Source organism: Hypoxylon trugodes (genome assembly GCF_022578975.1).
Source record: "Hypoxylon trugodes strain CBS 135444 unplaced genomic scaffold F4822scaffold_7, whole genome shotgun sequence".
Taxonomy (NCBI): domain Eukaryota; kingdom Fungi; phylum Ascomycota; class Sordariomycetes; order Xylariales; family Hypoxylaceae; genus Hypoxylon; species Hypoxylon trugodes.
The window spans coordinates 2,618,546-2,632,851 of record NW_026250022.1 but is presented as its reverse complement, the minus strand read 5'-3'; the positions used below and the strand labels follow the sequence as shown (position 1 = coordinate 2,632,851).

The following is a 14,306-nucleotide window of genomic DNA, read 5'->3' as shown; positions in this document are numbered from 1 at the left end:
CTTGTCATATAAGAGAAGTTAATAGATGAGAAGCTTCATCGGCGCTTCTACTCCGATAATGATGTATGCGCTCGCTTTGCTACAGCATAAACGAACGGTATTGCGGGGCAAAGAAGGTGCGAATTCAATTGAAAGAAACGGACCAATAGGAAGCTCGATGATAGCTTCAATCAAGCCGAATTCGGCATGAGCTTCTATGTAAATGGCTCCGCAGCCACTATAATGCTCATGGCTCGGTACTTTGACTTCTACTATCGGTAGGCAGACCCGAGCATTTATCAAGCATCCGATTCAAACGGCTAGATACGTCCGTACCCCTTGCGCAAACCCCTTCTAATTCCTAATACTTTCTATTATCGATTCATGACTTGTGGGGCAGGCATCCGCAGATTCGCCTAGTCATGGGACGAGTAAGATGGATACAACATTTATTGACATACCAGGGGCTGCGAACGGAATTATTAGCAGCAGGGTATAAAAGTACAGAACTATGAAGGGAACTTGAGAACCAACATATTTCAGCTGTCCTCCTCTTCGGGTATTATTATCCTTATTCCTCGTTTACATTTCTACACGTAGCCAGTCTTTCCTGGCCTACTTTCTAGTTAGACCGGCAGCCAAGGATGCAATCCTTTGCGTCTCCACCGGGCTATTCGATGGCGCATGCGTTCCTTGTCTTGGCTTCGTATTGCAGTCTTCGGAGTCTTCCGCTCCAGATTGTAAAGCAATGAGCTTCATTCACACCAACCATGAAACAAACGGACTAGCTTCTAGCGACCCGCTTCAGGTGCTGAGGTTGGAAGTGAGGGTACACTGCTTGGAGCGAGAGTACTGGCTGCCCCGGAAGTGCCCGGGCGACTTCGATGGTGACGAAGGTGATGTGTATGCGCGTTGGTGCCAAACTTGCCAGCCTCATAGTTGAGGGCAGGAATCGACATACCATAGGGTTCAGTCTTTCCCTCTTTATCGTGCTGGTCAATTTCTATGCGGATGCACACGTCGAGAGCGCCGTCATTATTCTGGCCATGTGCCTGGAAGTCGGCCGCCTTGTGTTTAGTACCCGCACCTAGCTCACCACGCGACAAGTATGAGTGTCCATCTTTGCCATCAAATTGATTTTCTGATACGTCAGCCTCGGTTGGTTCGCTGTGGCCGTTTGTGGCAGCGCCGGAGTTATTGGGCGAGTTTTCCGTAAGAATGGCGTAGTTTCGGCTAGGCATAGTGACATTGTTCGATGATCGCGTCTTGTTCGAGTTTCCAGGATCCTTATCAAAGAGGGCCATGAGCGTCTCATCTGTATCCGGGTCAAGATGATGAATTTTATTACGACTTGCTAGGAGGTTCGCAATTGCCGCTGGCGGGGGCTTGTTTACGATAGCCGAAGAGATAACGTTCACGATGTAACGATGATCTTGCTCGACGGGAATGTGTAAGTTGGGGTTGGAGTAGAATCGTCCAAGGGCTGCCAGATGAACATCGCCTCCAAGGATAGTCAGTCGGACAGAGAATTCCGCGCAGACGGCGTAGAGGCGCTGGATAAGAGCATTTCGTTCCTTCTTGTGGGTTCTGGCCGTGTAGTGATCATCCAGATCGTCCAAGAGATCCACACTGCCATCGAAGTGGTTGAAAACGCCGCCACCTATTAAAATGATAAATAATTGCGAAAGTTATGACAGTAAGAGCCTCCACTTACCAAATCCAAATCTTCGGTTCAAGAATTTGACGGGGGCAATCAACGGACTGCTGAATACGTTTTCAAGCCAGGTGAGACGCTGGTATTGTTAGCCGGATGTCCTAAGACAAGATACTAAAATTACTTACGGGATACGCGATCGGGATACCCAGTAGTAGGATTAAGTGTCTGAAGGGTTGGCCATTGGCCGCGGCTGCGCCAAGTTCACTTCTTACCCGTTCAAAGATAAGATCGTACGTCTCGGGGTAGTTGACCTGATGCCGTGTGCGCTCGGTACGAGCATCAATACCTAAGAACGCAATTCTGGCGCCCAATTTGCTGAACATGTTCATGGAGTGTTCCGCAACGTATGGTCCTGGTCTGCTACCGATGATGTAAGACGAATCAAAAGCCTGTTGTCTAACAAAAGTGTCTACAAGCTGCTTAGGATCCTGTGCTAGACCGGCTTCCCCTGTCTCGGGCACATCCGATGTGTAGGTCGATGCTGGGGGTGCTAGGTGATGTTGGAAAAGCATGTAGTACTTGTGCGCAGTACCACCAATGCCTCGGAATACATCACACTTCATGAACTCGTTGACGTACGACCCGAAACCGTCAATGATATCGTGATCATCCCATATGTTCAACTGTGGTATTTGTCCATTGGCAGCAGCAAAGGGTTCGGTCGAGTACCATCGAATGTAGTTATTCAAGTAGTAGTTATCGCAAGCAGCTCGTAGACTCTCGGGGAAGGGGAAATCGCGTCGCTTCTTAGGGTTCCCAATATCTGTCCACTCCCGCAAAGGTCCATTAACTCGGATGCCGTCGTTATAGATTTGGTCACCACCTCCAATCATGACATGGAAAGGCGCTTTGGCGTGGTTTCTCATGACGTCGTTCCACAATGCCGGCCCGCTCCAAGCATCCTCGTCGGTACCCACACTGAAGCCGTTACACGAGTGGAACATGATGCGCATCGACTCGTCAATAGCAGGAATGAAGAAGTAGTTCGTCTTAGGTTTCGTTTCACTCTTGTAACGAACGTCGGCGATCGAGTATGCCCACTTCGTCTCTGTATCGGAGATGTCGCAAACAAGTGGGAACGTCCAAAATGTAGTTCTAGAGTCAGAGTAAAGGCAGATACCCTCAATGTCGGCACCATGGGTACTCCGAACACGAGAGCCGTCCGCATCAGGTCCCTCAGCGCCATTGGTGATAGATCCCTCCTGGGCCAGGCCTGCTTGTCCACTGGCCGTTTCTACGCGGCCAAGGCTTAGGGTAGGCTGAAAGCTCTGGGTTTTGCCGCCGCCCTTTATCACTAGCAAGACGCTGCCATACCAAGTCCTGTCTTCCATGCGTCTGTAATTTAACAAAGGGCCGCACAATACCTCCTTTCCATCGTCAACAATTGCGCCATCGTGCGTACCGTCGGTACCACCAACGATGATTGGTTGAGCGTTTCCATTGGCGGGAGGGTGATCGCTTTCGACTCGCGCAGAGTTTAGGAAGTTGGATAGATCTCGGGTGTGTCCGCTAGAGGAATGAGCATCTCGGGCAAGCGCCGCGCGGGCGAAGGACGAAGATTCTTGATGTCTCCATTTGTTGGCAGAGGCATAGGGGTTGCGCGGGTCTTCCTCCTCAGGAAGGATGGTATCGTCTTGGTGGTGTGCAGACATGGTGTTTTACGAATTGGTAGTATTCTCAGCCGTTTCCCAAGTTCGAAGTTAATTAAAAAGTATTATTTCTACGGTGAATTGTAGACTTCAGAACCAGTCGGTGTAACGGGCTGACTGGATGCTGACAAGACAGGGGATTCGTAGGACTGAGCCGCGAACCTGTTAAGTGCCGATTCCTCGACACGACAAGTTGCTTTGTTCAGATGAGACCCACGGGATATTGTCGCACAGTTAAGAAAATTGTTGAAATTCAAATTTCGGTTAGATGCACCAAAAGCATGGGAAAAGAAGCGTTGATCAGGAAACGCGACAGTTTCGAGGGATCAGGGTATCAGCTAATAAACAAGGGACCTCAGACGTATGCCAAGAAAAAATACACCAGGACTCGATAAAGCCGTCTTGATAGGCACAGACTAGACGAAAAGGAGAAAAAGAAAAAAAAAGTAAAAGCTCAATTGAGATTCGTATAGGACGCCAATAGATTATAAACCAATAATAATTACATGCAGGCCTTGGCTCTTCAAGGCAGAAACGAAGTAGTTGGAAGATAAAAAATTAGCAACAGGTGAAAAAACAGTGGATGGGATGTTAATTTTTGTGGGTGAGATTATGAGACAACAGCGTGCCGATTCCGAGCTGCAGCAGGAACAATAGAAAAAAAAAAATACTAATCTCACGATCAGCAGTTTCCGCAGTCAGCAGTAATCGTTCTTTTCCAACCAATCAGACAACGGCTAAAAAGCTAGGCCAAACCTCAGCATGCAGGCGTTGCCGCATCTCATTGGCGCGAAGTGGGGCGCCGGAATGATTTACCTTCGATGACGAGTGATCAATGGCTAGAAGTCCCGTGGTATGTGGTCATAGCTTCCCTCCCGACCAGCCCATCTCAATTTTGAGCAATGGGGCATCCCAGCGCTACCACGGGGATGTGCACGCGCTAACCTTGACCGCCTAAGGGTACGTATTGATGTACTCTTCAGGGCCATCTTTATAATCTCAACAGGGGAGGCCTCGCAGCTTCAGTGCGTCTGATATTCAATTTCAACAATTCTGGCTTGCAGGCTTGATCTATTTTCATCCCATCTGACTTATCTATATGACCTGCTCCAATAAGTGTGGTATGATCTTGCATTCTTGCATTGCAGCTTGCCTATCGCCAATGAACTTTTCCGGTGTCATTCAGCGACACGCGTCTATATTGAGCCATCGTCCTATATCGTATGCCATACCAGCCGGCGAATAGAGTTGTGCACGTGTCTGGATGCCCAAGAAGGTTGTTTCCAGTTGCGTAAGGCTGGATATACTTCGGTACTTGTTCAAGGTATCATCAAGCACGTACATTAGGTACATAACTTAATTCCCCATAGGGCTACATAGATACATTAGTAATTGAAAATGCTACTTGGTGTACCGTATGGTTGGATCAAATTAAGCGCTCTTCAGATCCGTCTCGACTAATAAGAAGACGATACGATACGTAAATTCGTATTCAGAGCTCCTAAGAACAATACTCAGAATGCAATTTTGTACAAGTAGTATATAGTGGCGTATTTTCAGCCTCAGGTATCTATATATGTACAAAAGCAATACCTGGAATTCAATATTTTTGTTTTTTGTTTTCGTATCTTCACATTGCTCAACGCCCAGCAGGCAATCGAGCCGTTTTTTGCGGATCTTTATCCTTAATCAGCACAACCTTCTCTAGAGCGCCCATGGTCTTCAGCTTCTCGGCACGGAGCCTCGCCTTATGATCCATATGCCTCTTTACGAGGTCTGCACTGGCCACACCAGCCACCATACCTCCTATATGCGACGCTATATCTAAATTATTCATCTTCTTTGACCTTGAGAGCAACGGGACAATATGCATGCCCAAAATCAACCCGAGAAATGCCAACCCTTGTGGACCAGACATCGGATCGGGTGGGTACCCGAATAGTTTGAACTCATCATACCTATGCAGCCAGAAAAATGCGCCGACGATACCGTAAATCCCTCCTGACGCCCCAAGGGTTGTGAACTCTAACCCTCTGATAAGTACCAGATTTGCTAGACTTGTCATGAAACCTAGAACTCCGGAAGTCAAGTATATAGCAAGAAAGTTTCCCCTACCAACTTCATCGTGGAGTCGAGTGCCGAAGAACCAAAGCGCGACCATATTTAGAGCAACATGGTTAAAGTGGTGATGTGAGAACATAGCACCAATCAACTGAAGGGGCCGCGGCGTTGCAGCCACTAAGATGAAGTATCGGTTCAAGATAGGCCATACCGGTGGCGCCCTCCATAGGCACCAAATCGTCAAATTAATTCCGATAAGAGCAAGACAGGTCGCGGCGGCAGGAGGGATATCCGGCCATATTCTTCCCGATTTCTTAGGAGCTGTATACATGGTGGCATATGCAACACAGCCTCCTAAAACCAATAGTGTCATGGCTAGAGAGGGAAGTAGACGTTCCCAAGGTTTCATGTTCGGAAACTCCTTCAAGTCAGAGGTCCCGCGTTCCCTCCACTTCTTCATACGTGGACTTAACTCCCTCGGTTTTTGTTCGATAGTTTGTAAGGTGCCAATATTGCCTAACGCCTCTTCTCTCTCACGGTCTATCCGTTCCGCTTCAAGTCGTTTCTCTTCCGCTTCACGCTTCGCAATGTTCTCGGCACGGATTCGATCGAACGAGCCCACACCATACGGTGAGTCACTTTTAGGCATCGGAAGTCGTCCAGTTGGCACCTCGACCTTTTCCACCACCTCGTCAGACGGTGGGTCTTGGTGACCGGTTTCTTCGAATTGCTCCTCGGGTTTATCATCGCCCTTCTCTTGCGCCTCTAGATATTTAAGCTCATCTTCAGCACGTAGGCCAGCATTTATAACTTCATCTACGGGGATATTATCGCGCAAGTATTTCAGTGCTTTTTCTTGATCCGCATTACTGAAGTAGGTGGTATTCACTTTAAGGCTCGGGTCCTCCAGAGTCCCCGCTACTCGGCGCCCGTGCAATACCCTCAGAAGTCTATTCGCTTCCGGTGCTTCGAGGTGTGCCCCAAAAATCTTGTTAACATCCCTTTGGCTAAGATCCTCTTTTCGAAATGGCAGTCCTTTGCGATCCTCGTAGGAATCCGGTAGTCTCACGTACTCGGTGATCGCGCGGAATCTAAACGTTCGAATGGGTATACGGGGCGAGACAATATGCGGAAAATAATTCGTTGTAATTCTCGGACGATTTATAGCCCCTCTACTGCTATAATGGGAGCATAGTATGGTGGGGTGGTATCTCGTCGAAAATGAGCGAGCGGCCGAGGAAATTAGTGAGTTGCCGGAGTTGCCAGTGATCGCCCGCAAGCCAAGGCGAAAACTTGACGGCGGGGCAAACGAAGGGAAAACAGGCATGATACAAAATTTATACCATCATGCCTCTATGTTGCCTATCAATCTTGTATAATCCATGAGCATTCCGAGAAGATGGACCTAGGCAAGAGCTTGGAGAGCGCTGACAGCCCTAGGAAATCTTTATCGCATCGGATTTCAACGGATCTGCAGGTGGTGAGCCGCGGCAATTTAACCTTATCTAAGCCACTGACGTGCGCCGGGAAACCTTATCACTATGCTTATGTAATGAACATGGCCGAATCAACCGATTACGTAATGGTTGCTCTTTAAACTCTGCATAAGGTTCATGATCGTATTTTTTGGATCGTATTCTTGCTTTTTATGTGCACCAATTTCTCGCTCTTCAAAACTTACTCAACACCCGTTCAGTCGTTTTGAATACATCCCAGCGTTATTATTGTTATAGTTCTCCAACCTCAGTCTGACCATCAAAAGCAGCGACAGGAGACGCGTCAAAATTCCTGATTAAATCGTAGTAGAATCTTACAGCGTCCAAATGCGCCTGCATATCAATTCGCTCATCCACGGTATGGGCGTTCGCGGTATGCCCTTGACGAGTAGGCGTCCACCGGTAAACGTGGCGAGTCAAATCTGAGCATCAAGTATTAGCAACCATCAACAAACAAATACACATATTCACAATGCACTTACTCAAATAATGACGAGTGTCAGTATTTCCCGTCATCAATTCCCCTACAGGAACGACTTTACCACCTTCAAAAGCAAAACTATGCTGAATCGTACCCGAGAAAACGTCCCAGATCGGACCCGATGTAGGTGAGACCGGAGCAACCAAAGTGGGTTGAGATGAAGTGAGCACGAGTGTGCCATTGTATTCCACATCATACATCGGGTTAACAACACCGTCCTCGAAGTTCTCAAATAGCTCGATTTCCGGGTTATGATCCTCTCCCTTGAATGCGCTAACGGACAAGCCAAAGTTCTTGACAATGGGTTGGATCTGCTTAAGGATGTTGGCCTTCACCGCTTCAATCGAGTCCTGAGGTGCGACACGGTGGTTAACACCGATCTTGATATACTCGGGCATAGCGTTAATCTTTACTCCTCCGATGAAATAATCGACAGCCTGAGAAGTTTGTATACGATACTGGGTTGCACGATCAATTGTCGCTAGCTCTTCAGTTAGCGTATCCAAGTCTCCCTTGTTTATCAGTTTCGTGATATTCGGTGCCGCGTCCGGAGAATACCTCGCCTGGCAGACGAAGTGGTTATAGATCGGGGAGCCTTCGATGAGTTTAGGTTTCCAGGGATTGGATTCTAGCTGGTTGACGAACTCAGCCAATATGCCAATGCCCGTGTGTGGGAAAGGGGTCGATGAGTGACCTCCATTGACATAGAGCTCTAGCCAGATATCCACATGACCCTTTTCTCTAACAGCCGGGAGCGCGTCTATTGCATGGTTAGTTGGAGAATACTTCAGGGCATATTCCAATGCTTCTCACATAGTGTATCATTGCCAAGAAGTTGCAATCCCATTCCACCTTCGTCGAGGATCAGAGCTAATGAATTAGGACCATATCGTTTCTCCAGGAATGGTCCAATGTGACCAGCTCCCCGACGACCGGAACATTCTTCATCAAACCCGAGGGCCACTAGAATAGTTCGCCTAGGTACCCAGAGAGGATTTGCTAGGAGTGTTTCCAAGGCCGACAGGAGACCTGTCAGACTGTTCTTGTCATCCGATGCGCCTCTTCCCCATAGCCATTGTCCATCGAAATGGGCAGAGAACGGTGGATACGTCCAAGTTGAAGCATCGGCAACGGGTACAACGTCTTGGTGCGCAGCAAGTAGAATGGGTTTGAGCGCAGGCTCAGTTCCTTTGATCGTGAATACTAGACCGAATGTGTTCACAGTCTCGCGGTCCATCCGAAGATGGCTATTTCATGCTGTTAGGAACGCTAATAGATGATTACGGTATAGACGCTTACATGTTAGGATATAAAGCAGCGAAGGCTCTATGTAAATCGTAGAATACGTCCCATCTAGGGTCGTCTCCAGGTTCTCCGTTATCATCGTACGAGATAGAAGGTATTTTCACAATAGTGGAGTGTCTCTTGACTTGAAGCTGTAATGCTTTCTCGTCAGAGAAGATATCCCGAGCTGCTGGTAGACCATCTTTCGAAGGATCTAATGCCGGTGGAATATCACATTTGAACTCGGTCGTTGAATCGCTCTCGAGCACTTCTTGAACATTATCGTGAAGGACAGAGCGAGCTAGGGCACCTGTAGACAGAGCCCCGGCTACAAGAGCCAACTTAGACACAATCATTGTGGTATCTCAGTCAAAACGAGCTCAATGGTGTTTGAATTGGTCGCTATGGACAATTAACAGTGTACAAAAATATTTCAAGATCAAAGTTGCAACCAAAAAATTGGAAGCCCAGATAGTTTTGTTTCGCTCGGCTCGATAGCTACCCCAACCACCGAGTACAGTGATAATGAGTTCATATTGCAGGGGCACAACAGCTCTGAATGGTCAATTGGAGCGGGCATGAGCTTTTTCAGAAAGATAAAGGAGGGAACTGTACGTAATGGGACATCGGGACAGATGCCGAAATACAGGGCTCTTATCGCATCATTTGGGAATTCCTTGAACAGCCGAACAGTCAAGCTTCTCAAGTAGGAAAGGGGTGGAGAGAGTTAGCGATGGCTACGACGATCTAAAATATTTGCTATCGAAAGCTCGCTTCCGATTGTCGGGTTCGCCCGATGACTTAATTGCCCCGCACACCCCGCACCTAGATATCCACTTTGGTGGTTCAAGCTCCTTTGAGATCCCCACCGAAAAGTTTCCAGATCATCTTATCGATAAACTAGGTGTTTGCCTTTGTCTTGTCAGCTTAAGGTACCTAGGTACGTACCACACTCTCTCCAGGCAACTTCTCAATTGCGACGACTTCAAACGACACCAAGGGCAAAGAATCAGACACATTTCAGCTCTTCTATCCTTAGATTCTTTTTAGAAATAACTACTGAAGTCTACGGTTCTAGTCCAAGCAAACATCATGTCTTCCGAAACACAACCTATAAACCCAGCTCGTTTCGCCGAAGCTCTTAAGGACCTACCTGCTGAGAGCCTCGCTTTAAAGGTTCTAGAGCTGCGCAACTCAATAGCTCATCTAGACTATTCCAATGCCGAACTGAAGCCTTACGCCGAAGGACGAGCCCCCACTCTAGATCAACAAGGCGAGACTACTCAACCGGACCAAGACTGTATCGACGCTATCGCCGAAAACGAAGCAGTTATCACCCGCATGCAAGAGCGCATCGAGCTAATACGAGTTGAGGTAGAAGGTCGTGGCTTAAGTTGGCGGGAGTTCCAAGGGAAGGCTGATGAGGAGACTGCTGCAACGGACGGTGGCAATACTGATTCTGATCACTTGACGAACGGGGTTAATGGAACTGGAGCAAGCGACCAAACACAACATCCAGCATGGCAAGATGGTACATTCCAAACGGGCACCATAAGTCAGCTCGGTGCTGAAGAGCGAGAACTTTTAAGACAACTCCAGAGTCGAATGCCGCCCGAAGATGAGGACGACGACCCGGAGGGTGGTATGCACTTGTAATACGGCGTGATACACTAGATGGGGAAAACAAGAATAGAAGCTTTGAGTTTCGTGTTAGCTATTATACAGCAAGCACCGGTGGTGTTGAGGAGTACAGGAGAAAATGATCGGGAGATTACTAAAAGTACCAATCGTATGCAAAATAGGGGTGGATGGGTGAAAACCTAGGAGATGGATATAGGCGCGGTTGTGCAGGACGAGTCAATAGTGGATGATGCATGGCAACTGGGTACTTCTATCATATCAAGATATGCAGGTCTCAAATCCACTACGTTCGGCGCCTACTCGTCTCTATTGCTTCCAGTCAGTCATCATAACGTGGCAGTAAACAGCCCGCAGAAACCCATACGAAGATTAACTAACCCCTTTTAACCCAGAAAACGGTCAATGTGTTATCAAATTGGGATATATTCTGCACGGGCCAGTATTTATTGATCACGAATCATGCCGACCGACGACCCCGGCCGATATATGCAGCACCACTATTAGCCGCAACAAGACTATAGACACATTGACAAGGAGGCAGAGCACGGACCCAAGAGGAGAAAGGAGAGGCCAAAGCCAATATAATTGTGGCCCCTGAGACATGGGACAACGAATATATACATTCCTTCCCCGCTCTCACCGAAATGTGGACATCGTGTTCGTTTGAAAGGTCATGTTGAGGACTATATTAAATGAATGGGTATCCCCTCCTGATATACTACCTATTTGACAGTCTCTTCAACTCCTTAAAAGAATTTGAAAGATATTACCTACCTACCTTACTCCATCCTTACACCCACCATCCAGCGGTATCACTCCAGGCCACACCGTAGATCCTACAAAACTCCGCCATTCCATAATGTCAACCATACCAAACAATGGTATGTCAACTAGAGGTGTTGAATCCCATTAAGGGGCCCCAGCCCCCATACGTAACCATTCATAATAATTAGAGTCGTTGTGACTCAACATTATAACTCGGTGTTAAACCCTCGCTTATACAATGACCACTCGTACACCCTTGCTACCATCCTTGGGCAGGGGCACGAACATGTCATGGTCGTACTTAACATCATCCTCAGTAGTCTCAAATAGACGCATACGCGGAAGCACCCTTAGTGTAAGCGCAGCAAGAGAAAGATGCAACTCGCAGAGGGCAAGACTATTCACCGTTAGCAACCCAGAACGTGCAGAAACAGGACACAATGGCAAACTTACTTCTGACCTAAGCACCCTCGACTACCCTTCGAAAACGACAACAAATAACGATCAAGCTCCTTCCTGCGCTGACCATTCTGATCCAACCACCGCTCCGGCAAAAAGCGGTGCGAGTCCGGGAACAGCTCCTCATCATGGTGCATCATCACAGCAGACATACCGATACCGTATCCACGGGGAATAATATACGAGACCTGCGCCGGCTTCTCCGCACCAGCAGGCATCCACACGCCGCGGTACACGAGATCCTCCTCAGTAGGCACACGGGTAGTACGCGCTGCGATACCGTAGGATAGACGAAGACCCTCTTGCAAGACAGCGGTGAAGTAGGGTAACTTCTCGAGAACGGTCCATGGGGGCAGTCTCTTGGGGTCGGATACTACGGTTTGCATCTCATCGGCCATTTTGGCGAGGATATGGGGTTGGGCTAGGAGGTGGTATGTTAGCACTGAGAGGGTCCAGCTGGCTGTCTCGGTACCGCCGCCTAGAACTGCTGCGGCTTCGTCGGCGAGACGGCGGACGGATTTCTCTTTGGGTGGGAGGTCTGAGTAGAGAAGTTCTCCGAAGACGGTTTTACGGTCGCGGACGATGCCTGCGTCGACGTCTTGCTTGGTCTTCATGATGCGGTTGGGCATGTCGATCTGTTGCTTGTTAGCAATGGTGTCACCTTTTTTATGGATTAGAATGATACGTACGTTCAGGGTTCTGATGAGGAGTCTTGTGCCCTCAGGTAGGTAGTCCTTAAGCCTACGGCGCTGTGAGTATTGTTTTTTGTCTATCTAGGTGTCGGTATTACGAACCATGAGCTTGCAGCGACAGTGTGCTTCAAGAAGGGGAAGAAACGGAAAAGGAAGACAGTCTGCAACATCGAGTACAATGGCTCTCGGAAGTTAGGCTCGAACGAATCTTGCGCGAGGAACCCGAAGCTTTCGCCGAAGCAGTAGTCGGCGACGGCATCCGAAGTGAAGCAACTGTACGCTTCTTGAACGTTGATGGGCACATTTTTGCCCGTCTCGGCGAGCAACTTGCCGCAGAGTTGCTGTACCAGGTCTTGGATGTGCGTCTCTAGCTTGGCGATCTGGATCCTGGAGAAGAACTTGGCTAAAGGTGCACGGCGCAGCCGGTGGACCTCGTGGTCGGCGGTTCCGAATCCAGAAAGTTCCATACTATGGTTGTGAGCTTCAATCGCCGACAACATTGAAATTAGGATGGCTGGGAATCTTACGTCGAGCCGCTAACTTGGTGGTACGACTTGTCCCGCTTCCGACCACCAACCGCGTAAATCTCGTCGACGAATTGGGCGTCATTGCAGTGCACTTCATACGGATTGATACGAACTATGGGGCCTGAAGTTGATGTCAGTTTAGGACGAACATCTAATTACTTGGGTGGCAATTAAGTAAGTTCATACCATATTGCTGGTGCATTTTCTCAATTACTCGGGTGTATCGGCCGAATTTCACGCAGTCATACCAAAACTCGGGTAGATATGTCGCGGCCGCTAACTTCGGGCCGGGGATTCGGTAGAGGGGGTGGAGTGGGGAGATATTGTAAGCGGCCCGAGCCAGCTCGAAGACCAGCCATCCGCAAATAAGCAAAAGGCCATTACGAACCGTCAGATTCTCGAGCAGTCTGTCGCGGGATGGCAACGAGGCCAGTAAGACTTCGTGGGCAGTCATGATTTGGGGAGGGAAGGAGGGAGGAAGGCAGGCACACTTGGGAGGCAGGGTGGTGGTAACGAAACCTGCTGTACGATGCTATGTGTGTGACGGGAATCCTGAACCTTTCTGCCGGGACGCCTTTGCTCTTTAACCTGTTGGGCGGGTGGTACCCAACGGACGTGGCATCTTCGATCTAGCCATATCCAAAAGTCTTGTCACTGCGGGGCGTAGTGGCCATAGAGCGGGTCTTATTAGACTCGATAAGGAGGTGTGGTCTCTGATGCGAATAGGGGTTAGCATATACGTCGGGGAGTTACAGATATGTAACCATGCCCGCACATGATCAATATAACTTATATCACCAAACTAGCAAATCTTCCGCGATCCTTCTTAGACGCCAGACGGCTCGCACTAGGGAGCTATCCAATATAAATCCCAATTTGTTTGCTTAATTTAGCCAATGAAAGTGCCCGGCTTACTATCACCCTTGTTTCCCACACGATGTTTAGCCTTACGTATATGAAGTATCACATGAATGTGACCTACAAAATGTAATGTTACCTATTCCAGTAAGATGCAATTTTTGATATAGTTGTTTACCATATCTTGATACAAGCATACTTAATGATCATATATCTTGTCATTGTTGGAACGATTTGCTGTCGTATCTTCCAAACTAGTGCAGAATTACGGCTAGGGATGAACGAAGGAACAAAAGGTCAGAACCCTAAACTCGAACCGGAGAAGAACTGGGGATAGCTGGGGAGAGCGGGAAGCAATTTTACCTTGAAACGGCCCAGAACGCCACAACGCATCATATTCATGCAAAAGACCACAGCAGATCAGGCAATTCTCATCGGAGGAGACTACCCGATTACCAGGTCTTGAGTTTGCTGCTATTACGCTAAATCCAGCCACAGTTCTCACGATCTGCACTCTCGTACTCTTTCATTAGCCCAGATTCTCGTGAAACCGAACTCGTCATTTTCGACGAAATTCTATAGACCTAAGTCTCAGTTTCAACGCTTGACCCCCTTCGGAGTGGCGTCTCCGGGCCGTCCCGTGGCGTCTTTAGTATGGGGAGGAAAAAGAAAAACATCAAAGCAAACATGTTCTCTA

General features: G+C 48.3%; 5 protein-coding genes across 5 annotated transcripts; 1 reads left to right on the top strand and 4 right to left on the bottom strand.

The window, feature by feature from the left end:
* Positions 1-480: 480 nt before the first annotated feature.
* On the bottom strand, positions 481-3,449 carry F4822DRAFT_328715 (uncharacterized protein). The gene is made up of 3 exons (XM_051455599.1): positions 1,822-3,449; positions 1,694-1,772; positions 481-1,639 (listed from the first exon to the last, which is right to left on the bottom strand). The coding sequence occupies exons 1-3, from the start codon at positions 3,346-3,348 to the stop codon at positions 771-773; spliced, it is 2,475 nt and encodes an 824-aa protein (XP_051312653.1). The 5' UTR covers positions 3,349-3,449; the 3' UTR covers positions 481-770.
* A 1,397-nt stretch (positions 3,450-4,846) lies between these two features.
* F4822DRAFT_328695 (rhomboid-domain-containing protein) lies at positions 4,847-7,282 on the bottom strand. The gene has a single exon (XM_051455598.1). It carries the CDS (start codon positions 6,731-6,733, stop codon positions 4,985-4,987), a length of 1,749 nt encoding a protein of 582 aa, XP_051312652.1. The 5' UTR covers positions 6,734-7,282; the 3' UTR covers positions 4,847-4,984.
* On the bottom strand, positions 7,134-9,023 carry F4822DRAFT_431743 (carboxypeptidase S; the record flags this gene model as incomplete). The annotated part of the gene is made up of 4 exons (XM_051461529.1): positions 7,134-7,324; positions 7,385-8,143; positions 8,197-8,630; positions 8,683-9,023. 4 exons carry the CDS (start codon positions 9,021-9,023, stop codon positions 7,134-7,136), a joined length of 1,725 nt encoding a protein of 574 aa, XP_051312651.1.
* Positions 9,024-9,461: 438 nt separating this feature from the next.
* F4822DRAFT_328680 (uncharacterized protein) lies at positions 9,462-10,432 on the top strand. Its single transcript, XM_051455597.1, has one exon. The coding sequence runs from the start codon at positions 9,760-9,762 to the stop codon at positions 10,321-10,323; it is 564 nt and encodes a 187-aa protein (XP_051312650.1). The 5' UTR covers positions 9,462-9,759; the 3' UTR covers positions 10,324-10,432.
* A 567-nt stretch (positions 10,433-10,999) lies between these two features.
* F4822DRAFT_328676 (cytochrome P450) lies at positions 11,000-13,550 on the bottom strand. The gene is made up of 6 exons (XM_051455595.1): positions 12,938-13,550; positions 12,752-12,872; positions 12,327-12,692; positions 12,222-12,273; positions 11,527-12,167; positions 11,000-11,470 (listed from the first exon to the last, which is right to left on the bottom strand). The coding sequence occupies exons 1-6, from the start codon at positions 13,203-13,205 to the stop codon at positions 11,305-11,307; spliced, it is 1,614 nt and encodes a 537-aa protein (XP_051312649.1). The 5' UTR covers positions 13,206-13,550; the 3' UTR covers positions 11,000-11,304.
* Positions 13,551-14,306: the final 756 nt, after the last annotated feature.

What these genes read in the sequence shown, in the direction of transcription:
- F4822DRAFT_328715 (XM_051455599.1), bottom strand. Translation starts at nt 3,348, where the DNA reads ATGTCTGCACACCACCAAGACGATACCATCCTTCCTGAGGAGGAAGAC. An exon ending in GTATCCCGATCGCGTATCCC is followed by an intron (nt 1,773 to 1,821) that starts GTAAGTAATTTT and finishes TAACAATACCAG; the next exon opens with CGTCTCACCTGGCTTGAAAA. An exon ending in GAACCGAAGATTTGGATTTG is followed by an intron (nt 1,640 to 1,693) that starts GTAAGTGGAGGC and finishes TCATTTTAATAG; the next exon opens with GTGGCGGCGTTTTCAACCAC.
- F4822DRAFT_328695 (XM_051455598.1), bottom strand. Translation starts at nt 6,733, where the DNA reads ATGCCTGTTTTCCCTTCGTTTGCCCCGCCGTCAAGTTTTCGCCTTGGC.
- F4822DRAFT_328680 (XM_051455597.1), top strand. Translation starts at nt 9,760, where the DNA reads ATGTCTTCCGAAACACAACCTATAAACCCAGCTCGTTTCGCCGAAGCT.
- F4822DRAFT_328676 (XM_051455595.1), bottom strand. Translation starts at nt 13,205, where the DNA reads ATGACTGCCCACGAAGTCTTACTGGCCTCGTTGCCATCCCGCGACAGA. An exon ending in CACCAAGTTAGCGGCTCGAC is followed by an intron (nt 12,693 to 12,751) that starts GTAAGATTCCCA and finishes TCACAACCATAG; the next exon opens with TATGGAACTTTCTGGATTCG. An exon ending in CGAGGGTGCTTAGGTCAGAA is followed by an intron (nt 11,471 to 11,526) that starts GTAAGTTTGCCA and finishes AACGGTGAATAG; the next exon opens with TCTTGCCCTCTGCGAGTTGC.